Source organism: Lepidochelys kempii, chromosome 2 (assembly GCF_965140285.1).
Source record: "Lepidochelys kempii isolate rLepKem1 chromosome 2, rLepKem1.hap1, whole genome shotgun sequence".
NCBI classification, from domain to species: domain Eukaryota; kingdom Metazoa; phylum Chordata; order Testudines; family Cheloniidae; genus Lepidochelys; species Lepidochelys kempii.
In genome coordinates, this window is record NC_136381.1 from 235,680,483 (window position 1) to 235,695,472 (window position 14,990).

A 14,990-nucleotide genomic window follows, 5' to 3' on the forward strand; every position below is an offset into this window, starting at 1 on the left:
TTTACAACAGTTTGAGTAAAAAGGTTTTGGAAAACTATTTGGTTTAGAAAATAAGCAACTGTATATACAGTATTGTCTGGGGCAAACTTTACAAGTTTGAGGAAAGATGCGCAGCACTATACATACAGTAACATTTTCAAAACCATATAGTTCTCCTTGTTCAAATTATATGCCACTGTTACATTTTGTCATGGAAATTTTCACGGTTTTGTTTCAGGTGACACTGCATCCTTTACACGGTGCAACATTATACTTCTCTTCAAATCTGGAAGTACCTCTGACTTGGAACTGAATTCTGTATCGAGTGCAAGTAAGTTCTTTCTGTTTAAAAAAAATTTCACAAAATCTAGCAATTTTCTTAAAATAGCCCTTTCTCAAGTTCTAATGTTAAGAAACCTACATTAAATAAAGTCAGACAACCGTAAGTGCCAGAGTTGTGCTTTCTAAAATACCTCTTTAGTATAGCTTCAGTATTTTACTAATATAGTGGAAAATGTTATGAATGGAGGTATTTTTCTCCTGTCCTAAAAACTACTACTGGTGCTTTCACATTCTGAAATTTCAAAGATAATGAGCAAGTAGAGTGGGAGTTAAGGAGTAACAGAAAAATAAATGTTGAAATTCCAACTACTTCCTAACAGCAAATGTTCAAAGATTTAAAGTATTCAGAAAGCAGCATACACTGTTCAAATATTTTCAGCAAATCAATGTTTTTTTTCAATAGTATATCTTATTTTCATTTTCAGAAACACAACGTACCAGTTGAAGGATGTCTTCATCTTTAGGCATAACACTAAGTTCCAGTATGCAGTCACTGAAACACAACAGAATATATTACTCACGATTTTGAAAAGGGGATTTTATGTTCAGTTAATATAAGGAGAATGACACTGGTTAAGATACGGTCTGCTTGCTTCCCCATGTCAGAACTTGTCAAGCACTCACCATTTAAAAGTTAAAACATGCTTAGCCTTTCAAATAAGTCTCTTCACTAGAGATGAAATCATAATGGCAATCATAGCATGACCAATAAACTCCTTTTTTCCCCCCTTTACACACTGAATTTTACTTACCGAGGTTTGTTTATATATGCAATATGTTAAACATAAGAGATATGTTAGACCATGCAGATTCAACAGAATTAAATATTCCTGCTTCAATATTACATTACACAATGCAATATCTTTAATAAAATAAACTTCTCTTATTAAGGAAGTTGGAGCAAGGATGGTAGGGCCCTCACAATATCACATGACTCAAGTTTTTCTTTTGCATTCAAAAGTAACCTTTTATAAACAACCATATTTAGCTTGAGAGCTAAACGATCTGGCCACCTTCTGGATGGTAAGGCAGAGTATCTGCTATCATAGCTTACTTGGCGAGCAGGTAAGAGTGGTCATATGCACCGCAACTTGCCACCAATGAGTGTTTCTAAGGTACTTATGCTATCTTTTTTTAAAAAAAAAAATAAAAATCTGCTTTTTGTGGGATATCTATGAACTACGGTATCTGCCTCGGATGTCTTGGGCAAAAATTAAAGTTGCAAATATGTGAATACAAGTACAACTACCCCCCCTCCACTGTCTTAAGAAAGTTAATTTAGGGGTCTTGAAAACTGGCAGAGAAGACAGTACAGGCAGTAGCAAGGCAAGCATCCCCATCCAATCTCATGATCATGCTTCAACATCATCCTGGAGGAATCAGCTAAAACTTGTACAGTCATTCAGAAGAGACATATGACAATGGGTGAACTGCCAGCTATTTATTGGCATCTCATGTCAAGCTATGGTCTTTATATCTGAATTACTAAACCCACAGGAAGAACATACATAAAGAAGTCTCAAGTAACTGACCACCAGTTTCAGAAAGCGTAGGTACATATATGGGTCTGGAATGCACACTGAAAATTGATTAAAGATGGGTCAGACAGAGCCAGAAATGATAAGTATAATCCATGCAGCTAGTCCAAAACTAACGTTCAGAAGTTACCTGGCGAGAAACAGTTATCTCACATTCCCCAAACAAAGGCAAATCCTATGAACGTGTTATTCTGGAAACAATGCCAATGAGCTCCATCAAAAACTAAGGCAATTCAAGAACCATGAATATCTCTACACCGCAAAAAGAGATCCGCAGCAGCAAGTCTCAGAATCCAGGGCTACTGACTAGGGCCCGCACTGCAGGGCAAAGAAGTAGCAGTGTAGACATTCGGGCTTGGGTTGGAGCCCGGGTTCTGAGACCCTCCCCCCAGCACATTTTAGAGACTGGGCTCCACCCTGAGTTAAGAGTGTCTACATTGCTATTTTAGCACAAGCCCAAATCAGTGGTCCTGAGCTCAGAATCACTGCTGTGGTGTTTTGTTTTATTTTGCTGGGTAGAGGTACCCTAAGAGTCTCCGTTGCATTTCCTGGTGTGCACAGATCTTGATACAAATCCTTATCTTGGCATCAGAGAAGGCACTCTACACTAAAACAACAGGCTGAATGGATTCCAAGTCAGTTTTATAGTGTGTCTTGACTCTTTTATGCAATGATATTAGAGCTGATCTACAACCTACCTTATGTGACTTAACTATGGCTGATGAACATTTACTGGAAAAATTGCTGTTTACTGCATTGAAATGGAATGTCAACAAACATTAAAAGTGACAGGGCAACTTTAAAGGCATTAGAAATAAATGCCATGCACATTGTTTTGGAAAATGGAGAAACCTAAGATTTCACCATTGTCAAAAGAAAATAAAAGGTCCTTGCAGAGAATGAGAGTCTCTCTGAGACTTTCAGATCCAGAGCACAGAAGATCCAGTCTGTTCAAGTTTCAACAGAAGGTCAGAACTCAGTTTAATAAAATGTATTTTCCCACAAAAGCAAAGCCTTATTCTTGAAAGAACAACATATGTTTAGGTATTCTTTACATATGAAAGATGCTTCTGTTCTGTAGTTCATTTATCCATTTGCTACTGACTACAGACAAAAAGTTAGGACTTCAAAATAGGATAATGTGGGAAATTAGATTTCAAAAGCTTTTTTCCTAAAATATTCATTTGAAAATGTACAGTACACTATGCCAAATGGCATAGTTTCTTTAACTTTTAAAACCAATTTTATTATCAGAAGCAGATTGATATAAACTGAAAGAAAAAGTGTGTAAACTACCATAAAAATAAGTCTTCAAAAATAAGTTTCAAAGACTTTTTAGAACACAAGTTTAACAGGTAATGACTATTCACACATTAAAATACAAATTTTCAACAATTCCCATTTTAGCTGATAATATAAGCAGTAAAGTTATAAACTAATCTTTAAAAACAACAGTGTTAATGATACTCTGTTGTACTGTTCGAAGATGACTCCCCCCAACTCTAAAGTAACAGTTGGAAAAGGAGGAAGGGAGCGAGGTACTGTAGTTTTACATTATTGCTCCTGAAAATATAGATTTCAGTACTGGCACTGACCTTAGGACTCATGCAGAGCCCCATGTGGCAAATTATGCAAGGGTTCACACCTATGCAAGGATTCGTCTATTCAACTTCAACATCAGGACCTTAGAGTCTATATCAGAAAGCCACGCAGCTCATAATGCAAAGTTCCCACCCACGTACCTCCTATAGAGGATAGGGGAGCTTCTTACATAGAGCAGAATATCAAGCCACTCTCCTACTCTCGCCAACCAATATTTGAGCTATGTAAAGGGATTTTTCTTCTATTCTAATAAAATTTAAACACAGATTTCCAATGAGTCACCAAAAGAAAACAAACATTTGTAAACTAAAATGTCACTGAAGGCTTCACTCAAAATAGTTGATCCAAGTGTGATTGTTTATTTATATGAACCTTGTGGCAGAGGGGTTTGAGACCTCCCAATCTTCATAGTTTGTGAAATATACCTGTAAGTCTCAAAATCTTCACTCCAGGTGTCGAGATATTGAGGAAATCTTTAAAACTGTTTTCTTCATTTTCTTAACACTCATGAAAGTGTAAGTAAGATTATCACTTGTATAATGCTGATCGGAAGCATCACACTCAAAGGAAGTGACAGTTTGAACAAAATATTAGGTACAACATTATTAATTCTTAGAGATGTCTATGGAAAGCACTGATCAAGCAAATAACCTCATTTTTATGTCATATATGCTGTTCTTAATCAAATTTTAAAAATTCTTGACTCTGCATCAGAAGAGGCATCAAAACAAAAGCACTAAGAACCTAGACCAGCGTGAAGACGCACATTTTATGGACTTTTTTTTTGTGACTACTGTTAATCTTGTGTATAGTTCTGAAGGTTTTAGCAATATATTTATGTTATGAAAAATTTAAAAGGAAACAGAATCCAAGGATGGGGTTGTGGCTCTTCCAATCCCCAAATGACTTTTAAAAAAAAATCATTACTGTGAATCAGCATACTGATCTCCTGTTTCTTGGTCTATTTTCAACAATAACTAGTAAAATAATTTGTCTTTTACATTACAGGTTTTTACATTAGTGCCCATCATGTCTTCAAGTTGCTTGTATGCAAGTGAATAAAGATAAAATTTTGCTGGCCCAATCAAATAGGTTGGCAAATTCTGGTAAACGGTGCAAGACTAGATTCAAGAGCAATCTCAGGACTTGTGTCATTTGGAACAATTCACTCTGGGAATTCTGCAGTGCAATTCTCTCATCCTTCAGAAAGGATATATCGTATAAATCAAACTTTTTCTCAGTTTCTGGTAAGAGATGGTAGAGGGCTACATGTCCCCAAAGCCATTAGAGAAGTCAACTGCATTCATCTAAGTCAAAAGGCATGTGGATTAAACCAATTGATGTCAATGGGGAATCTTTCCACTGACATCAACAAGCATTAGTTTGGGCCCTATATTAAGGAAAAGTCACACTACTGAAGTCCATAGCATTCAGTAACAAGGACAGGCATCAACATTGCAAAACTCAGTTTACATCTTTTCTGGAAATAAAGATGAGGTACTATGAGAGATTGAGGTGCCACGAGAAGGGGTGTTGGGATAATTTAAAAAGCAATAAACCACAAAGCCCAGATTGTTTACATTCAAGACTTCTAAAGAAGCTTAAATATGAAGTAGCTGAGCTGATAGCAAAATATGCTGTGTGTCATTAAAAACAGCTAATATACCATAGAACAGCAAATTATTTACATTTAAAACTATTTCTAAGGGTGATTGGGGGAATTACAGACCAGTACACTTTCCATTTAGATCTGCTAAATTGGGTTGAAATTATAATTAAAATCAGGGTATTGACATTTCTGGGAAGTCATACTATGCTAGGGTATAACCAACACAGTTTGTGAAAAGAAAAGTAATTTTGCACTAATCTGTAAGATTTTTTTTCAACGTGTCAGTAAAGTAGTAGATGAAGGAGAACCAGCTGACGTAATTTAATTTTCAAAACTCCTATGACCAAGTCTCTCACAAGAAGCTACTAAAGAAACTAAGCAGTCGCTGCAGAGAGAAGTACTGTCTTGTGTCAAACAAACTAGCTAAGAGACAGGAAACACAGAATAGAAATAAATGGTTGGTTTTCATCATAGCAAAAAGGTAATAATGTATTGTTTCAAATGTATTTAATAATAATACAGAAAGTGGAATGAGCAGCAAGGTTGCAAAATTTAAAGATGACAGTTATTTAGGTTAGTCTAGTGCAGAGAAGACTGAGTAACTTTGGAGGGACCTAACCAAACTACATGAATCAACAGTACAATAGAAAACTAAGTTCAACGTTAATAAATGCCAAGTAAAGCACACCAGAGGGAAAAATCTCAATTACTCAGACATCTCATAGGGCTCTAAATTAACTATCAACTCAAAAAAGGTACAGCGTATCTGGAATCAAAATTAGAAAGGGAGCGGGACTAGAATGAATAAAGGCATGGGAAAACCTCTCCATAAAGAGTCTGAAAAGACAGGGACTGTACTTTACAAGGGAAACAAAAAAGAGGAGACATGGAAAGTATATAAAATAATGTATGGAACAGAATTGGTAGATCAAGAGCTTTCTTTCTCCCTGCCTAACACCACAAGAACAAGACGACATGCAATGAAAATAAAAGGTGGCACTTTCAATACTGATAAATAAAATCCATTTCCAAAACCGCTCGACTGTGGAACTCATTGCCACAGAATATAATTGAGGCCAAGAATTTAATAAGATTCAAAAAAGGATTAGAGACACAAGGTGGGTGAGGTAGTATCTTTTATTTGACGAGCTTCTGTTGGTGAGAGATAAGCTTTTGATCTTACACAGAGCTATTCTTCAGACCAAAGATACTACCTCACCCACCCTGTCTCTAATATTCTGGGACCAACAAAGCTACAACAGCACTGTATACAATAAAATCCAGAATTATAACAGTTAATCCTAACAAAAATTTTGAAGGGATATAAAACCTCATGCTTCGTTTTTTAAATCAATCTCCAAATATTAGGGATTAGAATGAGACCTTCATGGAGGAGAAGATTATTACACTATTATTCCGTTATTCTTCTTTTGAAGCATCTGGTGTAGTCCACTATTAAAGACAAATACTAGCTTAGATGGACCATGCTCTAATACAGTACAACAATTCCTATGAGTACAATACTGTTTGCGGAGGTGGGAGGGATTTTTTTTTATATATATATAATATTATATATAGAATATAAAAATCCCTCCCACCTCCGCAAGCAGTGTGTGTGTATATACACACACGCATGAACCCAAACTTGCACACCCAGCGGTTGACACACATTTTTGCAGAATAATGCAACAGTCATCCCTCCCTATGCTCCAATTTATCAAGCTGGCACTCAAAAGGGACTAATTTACAAATATCTTACCTGTTCTGAATTAAAGCAATTACTTGGGAATATGTCTTCCCAATAACACTCTCTCCATTGACTTTTACAATTCTGTCACCTATGGGAAAAAAATAAATAAAAAGTTAAACATACAGCATATTTGTTTCTATTCCAGTTCTTTGGATTCTTCTCCATTCATTTTAAAAGGATGGTTCAGTACTTTACAATAATCAGGATCACTAACATAATGAATTTAAGTTTAGCTTGCTTTAAAAACAAACTACAAGCATATTCTTTGCTACTTAAAAATATTTCTTTATGTGTAGATATAGTGCGTATATTAAAAACAAAAATTAAAATTTTCCGGCCAAATATTCAGATCTGGTACTTAATTCTATGCTCCCAAATTACACCCCTTAAACAACTCATTTGCTCATACAAATGTTCTTTTGAACACACAAGCAGGCACAAACCATAGAAAAGGCTAGTTTAAAAAATTGGCCTCCAAAACAACTTTTGAGGAATACTTCTCTATATTGAAATATGTTGATTTTTTAAAAAAAAATAATTTCCAAATAAACTTTTGTTTAGAGATTTTAAAAAATTGGTAATTTTGGATTCAGAACACCTCCAGCAGTAGCACGTGTCTTTCCAACAGGCACTGCAATACTCTTTTGTTCTAAAATGTAGTAGTTATAGTAATCAGGAGAGAAGGTTTCTAAAGCTGCTCCAATTCCTTCTTTTCCTTAAAAGGCTAGTGTTACTTGTATGATGCTTTTAGCTTTTCGATGTCCAATCTATCTATCTATCCATATGGTGTAGTGGTCTAATTCTGTGCCACCTAGATCAAATTTAGAATTGAACTGCAGTTTCTTTGAGCTTCTCTAGATAGTTTTGTTGTGTCCTACTGATTATAATCTTCTCTCACTCTTCAACCACGGATAGATGGCAACTTAACATAAAGGAAACATGACAGATCTGTGTACTGTGGGCTCCTTTTCGGTTTCGAAACAGAAACTAACCTCATGACTATCACAACAGAGCTAAAAGAGGCTGTACCCCCTACACAATACAGGAATTATAAAGTAATCGTGCACATCCTGGTCTTCTCTCAGAAGAAGAAAAGAAAGAAATAGAAAATGTTTAAGGACGGACAACAACATATAAGAGGCTTTGAAACAGAAGAAAAGACGACTTGAACTCTAACAACACAGAGAGGAAGAACTCTTATTTTTCTTAGATAGAATCTTCTCTATACAAATACCCTGTAGAAGAGGTTAACCAATTATAGATATATACTGGAGACTCTTTGGAATACATGACTGCTGAACACTCTTGAGCGATCACCTCTCCTGCTTCCTGGCATTATGCAGAACTTTGTCCTCAGTTGGAAGATCTAACCCAGCTGAGTTCCATATCCAGAAACTGACCTAATGGTTCCTCTTTTTACTGGTTTAGACTGTACATATGATTTTCAACACATGATGAATAAAGGATCACACATTGGAGGTTTACAAATGTAACCTTTTGAACAGTGCATTTGGGTCCTTGTTTCAGCTGATTGTTTTGCTGAACTGGTATTGCTGGCTAAAGTAGTTTCCCAAAGGTGAGCAAGAATAATAAGCAACACTACAGAAGAGAATTTGATGCCAAACATCCTGGCGGCTGATAATCCACATGACCGATGAGTAATCTTGGCTGGTAGAAAGTCAAACTCCAGATAAGTAGGTAGATCACTGTGAATTCCCTACCTAATTTCACTGAAGTGTTGGATTTTTCTGAAGCCACAGTTTAGTCTGGAATGCTTGAATCATTCTCAAACTACAAAAAAAAAATTTACAGATAAAATTTGTCATAATTTAGGCCAAGAGCTACATACTTAGAAGTTTTAAATCCTGTTCTAAGAAGTTCAGCCATATTGTAGGGCTTCTTCCAAATACCATCAGAGCCTTCCCTCTTGCCACTGAAAATAGGAACGGATTTTTTTTTTTTTTTTTTTTTAAATTATAGCTTCAAACCTTGCCCAATTATTTGGTACTTCTTGTTTTCACATAGGAATATTGAGTAATGATGAACATCCTTATATTGCCTCATATCACCTGTCTTTCTGTGGAGTTTTTGGTTCCAGCCTGCTCTCCCATGATTTTCAATTCAGCTCTCAGACTCGGAACCAGAAGAAGTGATGTGGGTCAGCCTGGATCAAGTGCCCAATGACTCAGAAAAGGAATTGCCTAGAAGTTTAAGTGGCACCGAAGACAGAATCAGCCTCAGGAATGGAGTGATTGAACGAAGATTATAAGGTGGAAGGGGCTTTGCTCTGTCATAGGTAGACAGAAGGAGAGAATGTACTTATTGTGGGAAGTAGTAAGTGAAAGTTGTTCTTACAGTTATCCAATGATTAAACCCACCTCAATACTTTTTGGCAACATTGTGACTCAATCTGAACACACTGGTACCAATTCTCCTCTGCCTTGTATGTTGTAGAGTCATTTACACTTGCGCTGAGTATGCAAAATGCTGTCCTGACAGTATCTTATACCCACTTTGCATAGGTGTACATAATCGGGCCCATTATAGTTATAGATATTGTAATTGCTTTCTACCATGTTTGGGATTCTCAGACGTGATCTCTGAGGTAAAATGCTTTGAGTGTCAAACATGGGAACTATGGACCTGCTCAGCAACAACCCAATTAGACTTATGAATACAAAACTACATAGAACTATGAAAAATGTTTAAACTAAACCATTCTGCAGTTAGGATATCCTTTCATTCAAGTTTACAAGATTATCACAAGTCTCTATATTACAGCATGCCACATTTAGCTTTTCCAGGCAACTGATCCACTTGCAAACTGGGTGTTTCTGTCCAATCAAACTGTGAATGAGACATTCAATAATACAAAATAAGTGCCTTGCAGCAATGAAATGTAAACTGACAAAAATAATGAAACGTAACTACTTAAGTTCATATTCGATTTCAAAATCTTTTAACCCCTTTAGTGTAACCATAAAATGAAATAAAACCATATACTGCAACGGAACAACCCAAGAAAAGTTGGTTCCACAAAATGAGATACCCACTATACACAAAGTGATTGTGTCAGAAGCCGAGCCGTCTAACTGGCTGACCGTTCTCTGAGTGCTTTATAATGTGATTTCCAAGACACAGCCATAATACTACATGTTAATCTACAGTTTTTAACAGAAATAGCAACATGACCTAATTAGATATTATGACTATCAGTAGTCTCCTTAAAAGGACACGTGGGCAATTTAAAAAAAAAAATTATAATTTATTCTCTACCTTTTTATAAGTCTGAAAATAAAATATTCTCTGTACTGATTTTATCCTTTTCAGTATGGCAAATATTGAATTTCATCTTCGGTCAGAAAAGTAACATGCTCCTTTTGTACAACTTCAGCGTATGTTGCACTTTATCAAGCCAAAACGTCTCTCTCTATACACCAGCATCAAATGATGCCATGGTTGCTCAGAGAATGCTTGCTACTGTAAAACTATATCAGAGAGAGAAGAAAAAAAATAGGATGTACTGCAGAGCCTGGAAAGTCAGTGCTGTGATTTTTAATTTTCTAAATGCCCTAGAGTTTTCATATTTCTTTTGAAAAAAATTACCCTAGTCCAAGCAATTAATACATGTATACATTTAAAAAAAAAATCAAATCTCAACAGCCAGGTCAGGAGTGTTCTCTGACTCACATGCATTGCTTTTGTATAGTATAGTGTTTGCCATGCTTTTAAGGATAGAAATTCTCATTTACAATGGTATCCAGCTACCTAATCTGTAGTTGTATAATTTGTACGATTGTTCCTTCTAAAAACTTTTCTTGAAGAATTTAAATAAAGAACCACAAATTATTACAAAACTTAGGCTAAGTCTATACCAGACTTGTGCCAGCATAGTGGTGCGAAGAGGTGAGAGCCTGATCAACTTAGGCATTCAGGCAGAATTCTGTAGCGCAGACAAGAGTTATATCCTGGTATAGCTTGTTTTGCTTGTGGGGACTAGCGAGTATTTACCACATCAGTATAAAGTGCAACTTTGGCTGCATCCAGACCAGGAGTGTTTTGCCAGCATAGTATACTGGTATACCTAGGGGTAAATGCTCTTAGTGCAGACCTAGCCTTTGTAATGCACTTTAAATGGTGCTTTACAAACAGATGGCTTCTCTGTTTCAAAGATTTTTTGGACTAAATCAGACAAAACAAGCAAAATAATGGTTAGGTAGAGGGCCAAATGGGGACTGCTCATATTTACTTGCTTTAAAATAGGTTGGGGGAGTGGGAAGGTGGAGGGTTAAACGATTTGGAACCATCAAGTTATGCACATAACCTATGTAACCACATGTAAAGTCCTGTCCTTCCTCTTGTTTGTCACACTCACATGTCCCTTGTCTTATCTTAAATTATAAGCTCTTCACATCTTCCTTTATGTTTGTATAGCACCTATTACAATATGGCCCCAGTCTTGATTGTGGGTTTGGGGCATTAATACAAATAAATAATACAAAGAACACATAAAAAATACAGGACAACCATTCAGGAAAAGGAGGGTGAGGGGATTATAGGAGAACTGAAGAAGAGCAGGACTGCTTGAAGTGTTAGGTTTGATGTAGAGGTCTGATGGAAGAGAGGGCACTTAGAGCAGTGTTTTTCAAACTGTGGGTCAAGAAGCAGTATTGGGTCCCAGCATGTCGGGCACTGGGTCACCTTACTCCGGTCAGCACTGCTGACCGGGATGTTAAGAGTCCCATCGGCAGTGCTGCCCAGCAAAGGCAGGCTAGTGCAGGGGTGGACAAACTATGGCCCACGGGATTGCCCCCCATGGTGCCGCAGGTCCCACACCAATCTCAGAAGTGGCTGGCACCACATCCTTGAGGCCCCTGGGGGGGGGAGGAGGGAGGTTCAATGCATTGCCCTTGCCTCCAGGCACTGCCCCCCATCAGCTCCCATTGGGCAGGAATGGGGAACCGTGGCCAATAGGAGCTTCAGGGAAGTCCTGGAGGCGTGACAAGTGCAGCACATGGAGCCCTGTTCCCTCCCCTCCCGCAGGGGCCGCGCAGAGGCATGGTGCCAGCCACTTCCTAGAGCGGCACAGCATGGGGCCAGGGCAGGCATGCAGGGAGCCTGCCCTGGCCCCAGGGCGCGCTGCTGCCACCCCGGAGCCGCTTTAGGTAAGCCAGAATCCCTCCTACACCCCGCCCCCCAACCCCCTGCCCTGAGCCCCCTGCCACACCCCACGTGCACCCCAACCCCCAGCTCCCTCCTGCAGTCCGCACCCCTCCTCCTCCCCAATCCCTTGCCCTGAGCCTATTCCTGCACACTGCACCCTCTCCCACACCCGTACTTCCTTCTGCACCCCAACCCCCTGCCCTGCGTACAATTTCCCCAGGTGTGGCCCTCGGCCCAAAAAATTTGCCCACCCCATGGCTAGTGCCTACCTTTTCCGACACTGCAGCCAGCAGAAGGTCCGGCTTCTAGGCAGGGGGGCCACAAGGCTCCACACACTGCCTGAGCCCCCAATCCCCGGCCCCAGCCCTGAAGCTCCCCCCAAACCTGGAACCCCTTCCTGCACCCCAAATCCCTCATCCATGGCCCCAGAAGAGCTTGCTCCCCCAGCCCAGACCCCCTCCCACACCACAATCCCCTGCCCCAGCCCTGAGCCCACATCCCAAATCCCCTCATCCCCAGCTCCTTTGGGTCTTCAGCTTCAATTTTCTTCAACTGGGTCCCCAGAAATAGAAAGTTGGAAAACCACTAACTTAGAGGATAAATCTGGTGACAATGCTCAAAGTATGGATAGGTGGAGAGGTAGCATGATTGACAGCATAAAAGAAAAGATTGTGAAAAAAAGTAAAGAAGGAGCAAACAGAGAACTGAAGAGCTGACCATGGGAGAGGAAGCAATATAAAACGGGAGCCAGGATTAAGGTGGGGGCAAGTTTATGTAACACTTTATAGGCAAGGAAAAGGAGCATGAGTTTGTGGTGCGGAGACAGGAAGACATTGAAAAATAATCAAAGGGGTGGACTTGCGTGATCAGAGTGGTAGGACCTAGAGAAGACTATAGTAGCAGTGTTTGGGGCAGTCCACAGAGGGAGAGGTGAGAGTAAGAGAGTCCAGAAAGTGCAATAATCAAGATGACAAGACTGCAGAAAAGTTATAGCTTTTTTTATATTAAATTAGCACTATAAAAGAACAGCACCTGTGCATAATCCAGCTTCAAAAGCAGGTCCACCTTCTTTAACCTGTTTAACAAATATGGTATCCATCGGTTCCAGTCTGTTTCTTTGCTTCCCTAAAGAAAAGCACATGTTTGGAAAGGTATTTTATTAAGCTGTATTATGATGCTGAATTGTAAAAAACATTCTGAAAAAACTTAATCATGCCATATTCATCTTCATATTAAATATTAGGATCCAAATTATTTCTTAATGCATTTGGCAAACAGAGCATTAACATCCGTTCTATTTGAAACCATTTGCTTTCTTTTGGCTAGACTGAAGATCTTTGACCTGTCTGTAAAACTGTAGTTGCAAAATTGTAGCACATGAATATATCAGAAGTCTGACACTTTTCAGCTTTATTTTTTCATCTCATCAGTATTCCATCCTCAGACTGGTGACCATGGCTTTCAATAAGGGCCATCCCTTGTTTCTCAGATTCCCATCTGGCAGGTTTATGAAACCACACTAACTGAAATCACAATCAGAATTACAGTACTATAACTTGAAAAAAAATGAGGCATTTCTCCAAAAGAGGGTCTAGACTTTGTAGTATCCTGAGAGCACCATAAAAAACCCAAAACTACTGACTCTGTAACAGCAACTCTCAGATTCTTGAGCCAAGCTGACCAAAGGTTTTTGAAAATTTGTTTTTGATGGAAGTTCAAAAAGCAAGGTGCATATCAAGGTTAATCATAGTGATTGTGTGTAACGTTCACAGACTGAGTGAGACAGTCACAGGTTTGTTTCAGGGAGTCTAAACTGGTGAAATTTATAACCTTCTTGCCTCCTCACTGTGCACACTCACAAACATGAATATCTCACCTCCTTCCCCTCTTACACATCACATTTGCATTTGGTCCTCCAAATCTAAGTCAGTCTAAGAAGCAATAGCCATACTAGGTCCAGAAGGGTGCAGCAGGAAACACTGACTAGCATTTATAAATCAAAATAAGGAGATGGAGTGTACGACAAGTTACATCTATAAGATGCAAGTCAGAGTCCATTTATGTCTTAACTGTAACATATCAAAAGAGCCGGAGTAAAACATAGTAAATTACATCATCTTAGACTTGCATCTGAATTTGGCCCACAGTATACAAACAAACAAGTCCTAACTGTCCAATTTTGCAAACTGCTGAGCACCCTGAACTCCCAATGAAAAGCAATTACAACTATAAGTGATAACAGAACCACAAATAAAACCTTAAGTTGCCATAGAACAATCAAGGAAGTTGGCTCTATGAAAGGAGATCACTTTATATATAAAGTGATTATGTCAGAAGTCGAGCAGTCCAACTTGCTGATCATTCCTGGAGTGCTTTATAATGTGATTTGCAAGATACAGCTATAATACATTTCATTCTAAAGTTCTGACAAGAAAGAGTCTTCATGGAGAAATACCTACTACATCTGGCATTTTCTACCTCCTCCTTAAAATACAGACATTAAAACATTGCTAAACCTTTTATGGCCATTCAGAGACACCAATACTTCAATTTTGGACATGGTCAAAATGCAAGGCGAAGACTGACTTGCTCAAGCTAAGGACATGAACAAGTTGTTCCAGCTACTTATAGGGGCCAGCACCTATAAATGGGTGATCTTTTGTAGGGTCAGATCCCATGACCACCAGTATTGCCATTTTCCTCCCTTCTCCATTATGGGATCATGTGACTTGGGGTAAGGAAAAGAAAGAACAAATGATGGAAACAACATACACTCAAAGAAAATAAACCAGAGAGATACTTACTACCAATATAGTACATTCAGTTTACAACCACCCCTTCAGGTGAATATAACACCAACACAGCCAATAGCGCAGACCTGAAATTCATATTATGTGATGAAAGATCAGTAGTCAACAGATCTGACCTCCACATCCTTTTATCAGACAAGGCTCCCATCTTGTCCTTTTTTTTACCAGTTCCTGGTTAGTTGGCAGCAGAGGCCCAA

At 38.5% G+C, this 14,990-nt stretch overlaps 1 protein-coding gene across 5 annotated transcripts in view; it reads right to left on the bottom strand.

The window, feature by feature from the left end:
• The window catches only part of ARHGAP21 (Rho GTPase activating protein 21), a 200,374-nt gene that overhangs the window by 72,652 nt on the left and 112,732 nt on the right, over nt 1-14,990 (bottom strand). For 4 of the 5 annotated variants that reach the window (XM_078851835.1, XM_078851836.1, XM_073334267.2 and 1 more), the window contains 3 exons: nt 13,016-13,108; nt 6,830-6,908; nt 760-814 (listed from right to left, as the gene is read on the bottom strand). In XM_078851835.1, the coding sequence (XP_078707961.1) occupies nt 760-814; nt 6,830-6,908; nt 13,016-13,108 (227 nt within the window). Of the gene's footprint in view, nt 1-759; nt 815-6,829; nt 6,909-13,015; nt 13,109-14,990 lie in introns of those variants that run through there. The other variant, XM_073334272.1, reaches the window with a different exon arrangement.